General features: G+C 31.9%; 1 protein-coding gene across 1 annotated transcript in view; it reads right to left on the bottom strand.

Annotated features, from left to right (window-relative positions):
* The window catches only part of Cfap47 (cilia and flagella associated protein 47), a 423,126-nt gene that overhangs the window by 352,194 nt on the left and 60,016 nt on the right, over positions 1-10,916 (bottom strand). The window contains exons 17-21 of the mRNA XM_033760546.1: positions 10,255-10,377; positions 8,758-8,889; positions 4,733-4,810; positions 1,684-1,825; positions 1,369-1,463 (exon numbers count right to left, since the gene is read on the bottom strand). Coding sequence (XP_033616437.1) covers positions 1,369-1,463; positions 1,684-1,825; positions 4,733-4,810; positions 8,758-8,889; positions 10,255-10,377 — 570 coding nt within the window. The remainder of the gene's footprint in view (positions 1-1,368; positions 1,464-1,683; positions 1,826-4,732; positions 4,811-8,757; positions 8,890-10,254; positions 10,378-10,916) is intronic.

Raw genomic sequence — 10,916 nt, 5'->3', positions numbered from 1 at the left:
ATAAAAAAAAACTGTGATCATACTTCTTTTATTGAAAAGTATTTCACTGAAAAGAAAAAAAGGGAAATCTAAAAATTATGTATACTGATAATATGCTGTAGCCTAAATTAGTCTGAAGAAAAAAAAAATCCTTAAGATGACTTTTAAAAGGCCAAGATATTCCATCTTTTCATGGTAATCTTGCTAAACTGTATTTGAATGTGGAGAAATAAATCACTTTTCAAAAAACTCATGGAAACGGAATAGTTTAGCGTATATAATATGAAGTACATTTCATATTGTGTACAAAATAAAAAGGATCTTTATTTGTAAGGATCTTAGAAAAGTTGCCTTTACTACTTACTTCAGTGTGTTAATTTAAAATTAAAACAGAGATGAGAATGAATGTTTTAGACAATGATATGTGTGAATGGTAGGTACACAAAACCCACAAAACCTAGCCCAAAGGATGTACCACATTTAAGAATGGCAAAATTTTTCTCTATACCCTAACAACCAAACACACCCCCAGCCCTTTACTTTTTCCTTCCCCAAAGCAAAATAGCAGCTATCATTTTTCCTAAAGTAACATTTACATTTCAATTAAAGTAGCAATACTAAAAAGTGTATTATTAAAAACATTAGAGTATTACTGGGTACAAAGCATCAATCCAGCTATGTGAAAATATTTTCTAAAGTTTTCATATCAGAATCTCATACCCTAACAGTACTGTACAGAAGGATGACTCAGCCACATATGTTCTCATAGTATGGATGGAGAAAAGCTCTCTCTTTGGCACTTTCATTTCAAAAGCTCTGAAGCAAAAGCATAAGAGTTCACTCCTGAAACACACACAGTGGTCCCTCTTCCTTCTGAGCATTTTACAGGGAAGATATTTTCCTTGATTTTTTTAGTTTGCTTTAAAGTCACTACACATCAAGGGACAGTGTTAAATAAGTCAGTATCGTAGCAATTCCTATTAAATATTTGCAGCATGAATTCGGTAATTTCAAGAGCATTAAACATACAACACTCAAATATAAGTACAAACACATGCTGCAATGAATATAAGTGATGCTTTTGGCAAGCTTATACTTTATTCTCCAAGACAATGAAATATCTTGAATTTTCTAGAGTACACACCAAAGGCTACATAATCATTGGCCTCTGCACCCCTCGAGACACTCTGCAATCATAAACCAGACACTCTTAACAATTATTTTTTTATTCATTAAATTTGTTGCTAAATTAGAGTATAGCTAAGCTTGTCTACTAGTTATTAAAAAATCCACTACAAATGAATGTAAGTGATCCCATAGTTTCTTGGTTAAGTTTATCTGTAATTCTACTATTCTGCGATAATATAAGTAACAAAAAGCTGAACTTACTTCTTTGGGAGAAAATACTAAGCCACATTCTAGCAATGACTTTTCTTCTAACTCCAAAAAATATATATGAGGAGCATCAGGGTTTGTGAACCGTCCTAAAAAACAGGAAAATGTACATATACAATACAGTCAGATGCATAGATAGATAGATTTCTAGAAATAAAACAATGATGACTTACAGACTATAAGAATATTAAGCATTGAGTCACTGAAAATACTTAGGAATGAGTGTCCTTAAATTTTTAACAATTACATCTCAGAGCATTTTAAAAATGTTTTTCTTTACAATAATACATCATAGCATAAAATATGTACCTGGTTTGTCTTTAAAATTCATTGAAAACTCTGAAAAGTCTTTAAGATTAAACTCCACTGTGGCACGTGCTACACCTTTGTTTTTTATTACAAATGGAATAGTCTGGGTAGCACCAACAAAGGTGCTAAAATTAAATTCACTCTAAAATTTAAAAAGAAAAAAGTATAAATAATGGTTTATTAAATATATACTCAAAATAGTATTTCATATTTATTGAGGAATTTATTAACTGAAAAGAAGTTGAGTCACAATTTTCTTCCTTCCTGTAATCTTCTACATGTACTCAATAACAAATCCCATTAATTTTGCCCCCTGTTCACCTCTTACCCTTGTTTTAACTGTTAATTAGTCAACTATCAATTTCATTTAGTTCCTAGATTTTGAGTTTCCTAAGCCTTCTCCCATAACTAAGCCATTATTAAACTAATTGAGTGCCTGACCACTTTACCCCCTGTCTTAAAATTTGATGCTTTCTCCACATCTACTGGATAATGCCCAAGCTCACTGTCAGGGCTCATAAAGCTCCTTGAGATCTTCCCTGAATTATGTTCCAGCTTCAATTACCCCATTCTAACCCAGCACTTAATATTTCATCAAGCTTCATGACTTGTCATTTCTAGCCAACAAGTGATATTTCTCCCTTCATGGCTTCTGTCAGGAAGGCCATTCCCTGACTAGTAATTGCCTGAAAAATTTTTATGCATCCATCAGAGGCTAGTTAAATATGACTAATCACACAGTGCTTGGGACTATTCTGTGCCTTGTATGGATTCACTCTGTGACACCATATGGTCTGTTTACATATGAATCTCTTTTTGAAGAGTCCAGTTTATTTTTGTATTTTTAGTACCTGTTTGGTACTATCTAGTGAAAGAAACAGTTATTGAATGTATCTGAACTCTACTCATATACGAAGCATATGCCATGATATTCTTAAGGTTCCATCTTATGACAGATACTATAGATACTCTATAGTTCCTTAAGAAAATATTAGTTACTTAAGAAAACATTAGAACGTCAAATGGAGATTTGTTAACAGTATTCTTAGAGGAAAATCCTGTATTAGGTTCAATTAGTTACTATTTGTTTCATTTAAAGTATCAACCTAATATTTTTATATGAAATTTGTAAAATGCTACATGGATAATGAAAGTCTGGTACTTTGTAAATGTAAAAATATTAATTCCCCTTAACACATTGTTGTCTTGCTTATGTTATGTCCTCACCTGACTAAAATTTCCCAATTGTGATTAAGATATACATTCAAAATAAAAGTCTTTACTATGTTGTAATAAGCTAAATGCATTGTGAAAAGTATATTTTGATGTTAGAGTATTAGTTATATAAGACAGCTACATCTAAAATCCAAAATAAGAGCTGGCTTGGTGGTGCACGCCTATAATCCCAGCACTCAGGAGGCTGAGGCAGGAGGATCGCTGTGAGTTCAAGACCAGCCTGTGCTACAGAGTGAGTTCCAGGTCAGTCTCAACTACATAGTGAGACCCTGTCTCATAAAACCAAGAAAATAAAAAAATAAAATCCAAAATAAGGATATATTAATAAATATGTTAATATAAAGTCCTATAAATTATTCATTTGAACTCTAACATGCAAAGAACACCCTCAATGGCTTTAGACAAGGACATAAAGTAATAAAAGTCTTAATATTGTCTAATATTTTCCAAGATGGCATACTACTGCAGTGGAATAAAACACACTGTATTCTGTAAGATTTAATCTCCAGGAATCACCATGGCCTTGGAGAAGTGAGCTTATTATCTGTCAGTCTGTCTGGGCTTGATAGGCCCTCATCCCTGAGTAAGAGACAAGTTAGAAAATTTACATTTAAGCTAGATCCTAGAAATTTTGTGATGCCATTATACCACACAATAGTCCTGAAATCTACCTGAAGCATCCAGCTGACCTCTTCATTCCTAAAGTTCTGCTCAAGTTCATGCAGCACCAAAATGGTGCTAGGTGATAAAGTATGAGTGCAAGACAAAAACAGAGTGCAGGTAAAGTGTTATGATGAAAGTTTTCCCAGAGTATAATACATCTATAGTATATACATCACAATAAGGGGCATGTAGCTTTGCTTTGATGTATGAAAGGAAGTTTCTGTGGACAAATGAGACTAAATCTTATTCCTGAAAGGCTGGCCAGGAAAAATTAGGATGACAATACAACATGAAGAGCAATGGAATGTGGAGCAAACAGAGCACAAAAAGGAATTGTACAAATTATCCTGTAAAGTCAAACGTACACATTCTCAATATCTCAGGAATTTTACTCCTATCAAGGCACTATAATATAGTCATGGCTATAATTTTATATTAACAAAAACCAGGAATGCATAAGTGGAGGGACAATGGATTGAATACGGAAATTATAGTATGTTTACACAAAATGATTATATAGTAGTGACAATGAATAACATAGTTACATATAACTTACAACCTGAGAACCATAATATTTAAGTGACTCACCAAAGGCTACATGCAGTACATCTTTATTATACAGCTCAAAAAGGAACAAACTCATGCACTTACAGATACAATATATGATGTCATTAGCAAGTGGTTATCTCTATGATAGATAGGATTGTAATGAAGCCTAAGATGATTTTAATGGTACTGGCTGTGTTCTGATATCTACACTAACTGGTGAATTTGCAAAGAAATTGTTCATTATACTGTTACATCATTTATGCATTATACACATTAATATTTATGTGTAAAGTTACTTCATATTAAAATATGTTTAAAATATAACTTGGGATATATAAGAAATAAAACTCAGCACACTCATAAAATGACCATACATATAGGGAACATACTCACCGGCTTGATTTCAATATCAATCTACACTATGGTGAATTTGCAAAGAAATTGTTCATTATACTGTTACATCATTTATGCATTATACACATTAATATTTATGTGTAAAGTTACTTCATATTAAAATATGTTTAAAATATAACTTGGGATATATAAGAAATAAAACTCAGCACACTCATAAAATGACCATACATATAGGGAACATACTCACCGGCTTGATTTCAATATCAGCCATCTCACCAGATCCACCAATTCTAAGGTCTATAATATTTGCACAGTGAATAGCAACCTTATTTAGAAAAAATATAAACTTTGTAGACATCACATTAAAATATAATCATATATTGCTAAACATTATTTGGTATTTATAAAATAGTTCATAGTTTAACTAACAGTAGCATAAAATAAATATACAAAATTTATTATGGCAGTTAAATTCATATTTCCTGTGCTATAGCATTGATATTTGTGTGAAGAGTGAGTTTCCATTAAACAAAAGCCACCACAAATGAGAAACCACCTAAGAAATCAAGGCGACTAATTCACTCTTCTATAGGCTCACTGATACTACTCACAGGTAAATCAATCATAAAACACCACTTTCCAGAATCATTTGGAAAATCAACATGCCAACTTCATAGTCTTAATTACAATCTCTATGTCCCTAACATAATATCTCACATTTTATTTAAAAGTATATAATACACAATATATTTAACTAAAATCACATGGAGTATAATTTAGAGATTCAGAAGAAATTGCATATTGACATGCTCTTCATTAACTCCATATAGATCTCAACCTCCATGGCTTACTTTTACTCATTGTCTCATCTCTATCTATCTATCTATCTATCTATCTATCTATTTATTTATTTATTTATTTAGGAACCAGGGATCGAACTGGGGTCCTTGAGCCTGCAAGGCAGGCAGCAGAACCACTGAGCTAAATCCCCAGTCCTGTCTCATCATTATTTAGAGAAGATTTCTAGCTGTATTAACTTATTCACCATTCCATCCCATTGTTCCTTGACTTTCTCACCTCTAGGGAATTAAAACATCCCCTGGACAATATGACCCATCATAAATATATAACATCTGAATCCATGCATTCATGTATCTATCTCTTTGTGACAACCCCCTCTCATCCCTTCTTTTGTAACTCATTTGCAAAGGAAAGAGTTCCAGAATATCACATCACAGATACTGTTAAGTTTTGATGTACAATGAATCCCTGAACAACTCCTATTCAAACTCTATTTTCCCTGCATTCAAATTCTCCCAAAATATATCATTGCAACTTTTCACTTAATAATACATTTGATCCATTTCCACTCCTCTAGGTCCTTTTAGGCATATTAGAAAAGTTCCTTTTCAACTCTAAGATTAATCTTTAGTCTCTGCAGTAGTATGTACAGTGTGTGTGACTATTCTTGTATCAGACATCTCTATGTGGAGATCCAAAAGATGTTTCCAACTCAAACAAGTATTCCCATTTCAAATCTTCCATTCGTCTTTTGATCTTCCCACACTGATTTGCCACCATCTGTCTCACCATTGACTTGCCTATCTCACATATAGGTGGCCCCTTTGCAAAAATCAATCCTTAAGAGTCATCTAAATTTGACTAGAAATTGTCTAAAATACAATTTCTTAAAGAAAAAGAATGTTTTTTTTTCTTGCCTGGACATCTTTATCAGCCTCAGAACTCTGTATAATTTTCTTCAATCTACTTTACAGCTCTACAACCAAAATGATCTCTGAAAAATGCAAATATTACTGTGAAATTCTCATGATGAAGACTCCTAGCTTGTAAGATGAAAGCTGCATTTGTTAGTGTTGTTGGTAAGATCCCATGTTACCTAAAACTTCCACAAGTCTCTAAGTACATCTTTCCCCATCATTGTTTATGCAGTCTATAAATCCAGTCATGCTAAATTACTTCTCACATACATCTTGCTGCTGTCTCTCTCCCTTAAGCCTAAACATATGCTCTTTATGATTCCTTGAATATTCTTTCTTCCTCTTCTCTTAACTCAATACTTTTCTTAAACCAGTCTGATTCTGTTTTTTAATTTTTTAATGAAAAACAAAAATGTGTAACAAAATAATAAAAGAATAAAAATAGTTAATATACTGTGTATTCTAATCAGGTTTATTTATTTATTTATTCATTTATTTATTTATTTTTGGTAAGGGGATCAAACTCGGGACCTTGCTGCTTGCAAGGCAGGTGCAGTGCCACTGAGTTAAATCCCCAGCCTATATAGTCTTTGGTGCGGGGGATGGGTACCAGGTCCTTGTGCTTGCGAGGCAGGTGCTGGAACCACTGAACTAAATCTCCGGCTGGGATTCTTTTTTTTTTTTTCCCGACCTATATATTCTAATCTGAAAAGTATTTACCTGATTCTTAACCTCAGGGGTTTGTTTCTTCTTTTCTTTTCTTTTAAATTAATTTATTAGCATATCTGTGATACATAATAAATATATTCATCATGGGAATTAGTACTTACACCTATCACATCTCGATCCTGTTTTCTTCCCCTTCCCCTCCTCTCCCTCCCATATTCCCATCCCTAGATTCCATCACCACATCCATCTCCATGTTTCTAACATATACCTTTTATTTTGATCTTTAAATTATTTCTATTTTGGATTTATCATATAAGATGAATCATGTGACATTTATCATTCTGTGTCTGATTTATTTCACTTAGCATTATGTACTTCAGGTGTGTGCATTTTCCTAAAATTACTGAAATGTATCCTTACTTATGGCAAAGCAATATATATAATATATTTTTATATATCACATTTTCTTATCCATTCATCTGTCAATGGGCATCCTGTAGGCCAAGACTTAACTATTATTATCAACTCTGTAATATTTTAAGCCTAGCTTCTGTAACTTTCCTGCAACCCTTAGCCTTCTGTTTTCTCCACTGTATACTTATTACAGTATATTTTAATGGGTGATTAAATTTTGTGTTTCCCATAGATTATAAATTGTTTGAGATTAAGAAGCCTAATTACTTTATATCCCTAGAATCTACAAGAGAGATTGGTGTATGTTGTGAATGGTAAATGCATGAATAAATAAAGGTCATTATTTTATAACGTTACAAAAAGTCAGAGTGCTAAAAAACATAACTGTCTAAAAAGCAGTGAAAATTGATTTTATTAAAATCTTATTTTTATTTTCTCCAGAATATTGTGTAAAATATTCTGACCAAGTCTCAAATAATATAACAAAATATACAATTTATAATTTTTCAACACATAGTTATTTATAAAAATAAGTTACCATTCTCAGGTTATTTACTTGGGGGTCATGAAAATCAATGTGTGATATCTAAACTACATTTTACTTAATCACTTATTGTTATGGCAATTTACAGAATAAAATGGAGGATATAACTGCAGCTTTTCATTTTTCCAAATGATAGCTGCATGCACAATTTTTAATGTGAGATAATGCACACAACTGATCACCAGATTGAAGATTAAGTGTATTACACTCCCTCAGGTTTATAATTGAATAAAACTTTTCACAGAGCAGTCTTTCATGTTTTATTTGTTCTGTGTAAAGAGGGCTTAGGGAAATGCCTAAAATCAAAGCAATTTCTTTGAGTTACATAATTCCTGGAAAATAAAGCTATATAATTTTTGTGTTACCAAATATGTGAATCTTAATAGTACATATAATTTGCATACAATTCATACAGTTATCAAAACTATCTAGAATTACTTAACACAGTTGATCATTTTTCCTAATGTTATGAAAAAGCCATCCTCTTTTCTATGACCAGTGGGGTTTTATGAAGACTACTATCACTATATTCTTATGTGAAAATGTCCAGTATTCATGGAAGGCACACATTTCAACTTAACAGAACTTTCCATTACCAACTTCCAACACAAACACATTTTCTGCAAATACTCCCCAAGTTGTGCTGTACCTAATTTCAACTTATATGATTTAGATAAGATTTTTTATTTTTTAGCTTTGTAAAATTCATACATCTGTAGAACTACGTTTCTAGAAAAATAGAAAATTCAAAAATTGCCTTTTAATGTCATAACTTCAAAATTCTTTACTAATAGAATAATCAAAACAATTTTGTAAGAATGAAAGTGCCAGGCATTTTATAGTACTATACCTACTACTTTAAATATTTTAAAGAATCAAACAAATTGAAATAGTTTTATAGTGTAAAAAATCTATGTATAGACATACCTTTGCTTTTGTATCAAATTTTTCTGCAGCCATGGGTGTACAGGAGATATGAAGAACAGTTATTCCCCCAAATGGAATTATTCCTTGACGTGGAATAATATTAATGGTAGACAAAAGACTTTCATCACAAACCTATAATTGAAAATTTGTAGAAATGCCACATAATGTTTAAAATCACTGCTTTAAAGTTTTCATAGGAAAGCATCCATACCACAACTTAGAGAGAATACATGAGCATAGGAAATAAGGCAATTTTTTGATATTGTTTGAAAATATCAGACACACAATTTGAACGTACCACAAGGAATTTAAACTTTCATTTACAAAATGAACCTACATTAGGAAAATTTTCTGATTCAAATAGGATGATGAAGTTTATTTCCTGGGGTGCTCTGAAGATTGCAAAGCTTAAACAAATGAGATATATCTCTTAGAGATAATGAGAACATTCTAGATACAACTTTAATATCTTGCCTTTCCCAGATCCTAAAGCATAGTGCAAAGACAAGATGGTGAAGCAAACTTTTCTTTCTTATCTCCTTGAGAGAAAGCCTAATGTCTAAGATATCATCTTGATTTTTAAAAATATCATAAGTAACTCACCAAGGCTTTATGTGCTAAAGGTCAATATAAACCTATTTATCATCCTTAAATACAGAATTTTTTTTTTTGAGACAGGGTCTCACTATAGTTCAGGCTGGCCTTGAACTCACTATGTAGCTCAGGCTGGCCTTGAACTTGCAGCAATCCTCCTGCCTCAGCCTCCCGAGTGTTGGGATTACAGATGTATGCCACCACATCCGGCTAATCCAGAATAATTTAAAAGGCAGCGGGTCATAATAGGAGCAAGTAGACAAATAGACTATTTAGTCAAGAACTAATTCTGAACCAGTAAAGTAGAAAATGATTTTTATTTTAGCTAGAACTGATTTGAGAAAAAAATGCTAATGTAAAGCCTGAATGAAAGATTTCACATGCTATATAGTCATGACATATTTTTTCATTAAAAAAATCTCAACACCACTTAATCCCTCACTCCATTTAAATAAGGAGAAACTACTATAAAAAGACTATCTGCAGAACAGCATTCATGTAAGTATCATTTGATACCATAACAGCCCTGACTATACAGTGGAAATAAAGAGAAAAAGAAAACCATTTAATTAAATATGGAATGAAGCATTAATCAGTACTGTATATTTGAAACATTTTTTCAAACACTTTCTAAAAATAAAACTGAATAGCACAGCAAAGGAGAAAAATGGAGCAAGAGGAGAAGAAAGGAAATACCTAAGGAAGGAAGGGAGAGAAATAATGCTTATGAGAAAGTAAAAGGACAAACCAGATGAATAGTATTCAAAAAATTATATTAAAATCTTAAAAATCAGCATGAATCTATTCATTAGGAATAAAGTATGATCTTCATAGAATTCATAACAACCTGATTCAAATCATGTGATCTGATTCAAATAAGAAATGACAAAAATTCTATATTACCTTGAAAAATGCATGATTTTGTCCTGCATTATGAAGAATGGCTTTCTTCCAAGTTGTTAAACCTTGAGGACTATTATTAAATAATATCCTTGGCTCTAAAAATGTGACTGTGGTGTTACCAACCTTGTAATGACAGAAAGAAAAGGAAAAATTAAAATAAAATAATAATAAATAAAATAGGTTACGTTTTTCATAAAAATGAAGTATTTTCATTGTGAATATATTAAAGATATGCTTAACTAAATGTATGAAAGATGAATGATAATATTTCTGTATTATTTATTTAATGCTTTATTTATTTATTTTTATTGTTATTATTTTTTGGTACTGGGGATCGAACTCCGGACCTTGCACTTGCGAGGCAGTGGAACCACTGAGCTAAATCCCCGGCCCTTAATATATTTTAATATGCAAAATTAATCCCACATGACATTACATTCCCATTTTGATTAAAACATAATTAAGAGTACTGTATCCCTAAAATGTACCAATAGACTCAATTAAAGCTGAAAAAATGTATTTAAGATATTATAACATTTTCCTCCAGTTAAAATACAGTGATAGGGCCGGGGATTTATCTCAGTGGTTCCGCTCTCAAGGGCAAGGTCCGAGCCTGATCCCCAGTGCAAAAAAAAAAAAAAAAAAAAAAAAAAAAAAAAAAA

The sequence above is a fragment of the Fukomys damarensis genome, unplaced genomic scaffold, assembly GCF_012274545.1.
Source record: "Fukomys damarensis isolate Sample0158 unplaced genomic scaffold, DMR_v1.0_HiC HiC_scaffold_39, whole genome shotgun sequence".
Lineage (NCBI taxonomy): Eukaryota > Metazoa > Chordata > Mammalia > Rodentia > Bathyergidae > Fukomys > Fukomys damarensis.
The sequence above is the reverse complement of the archived record's forward strand: the minus strand, read 5'-3'. Positions and strand labels throughout refer to the sequence as shown.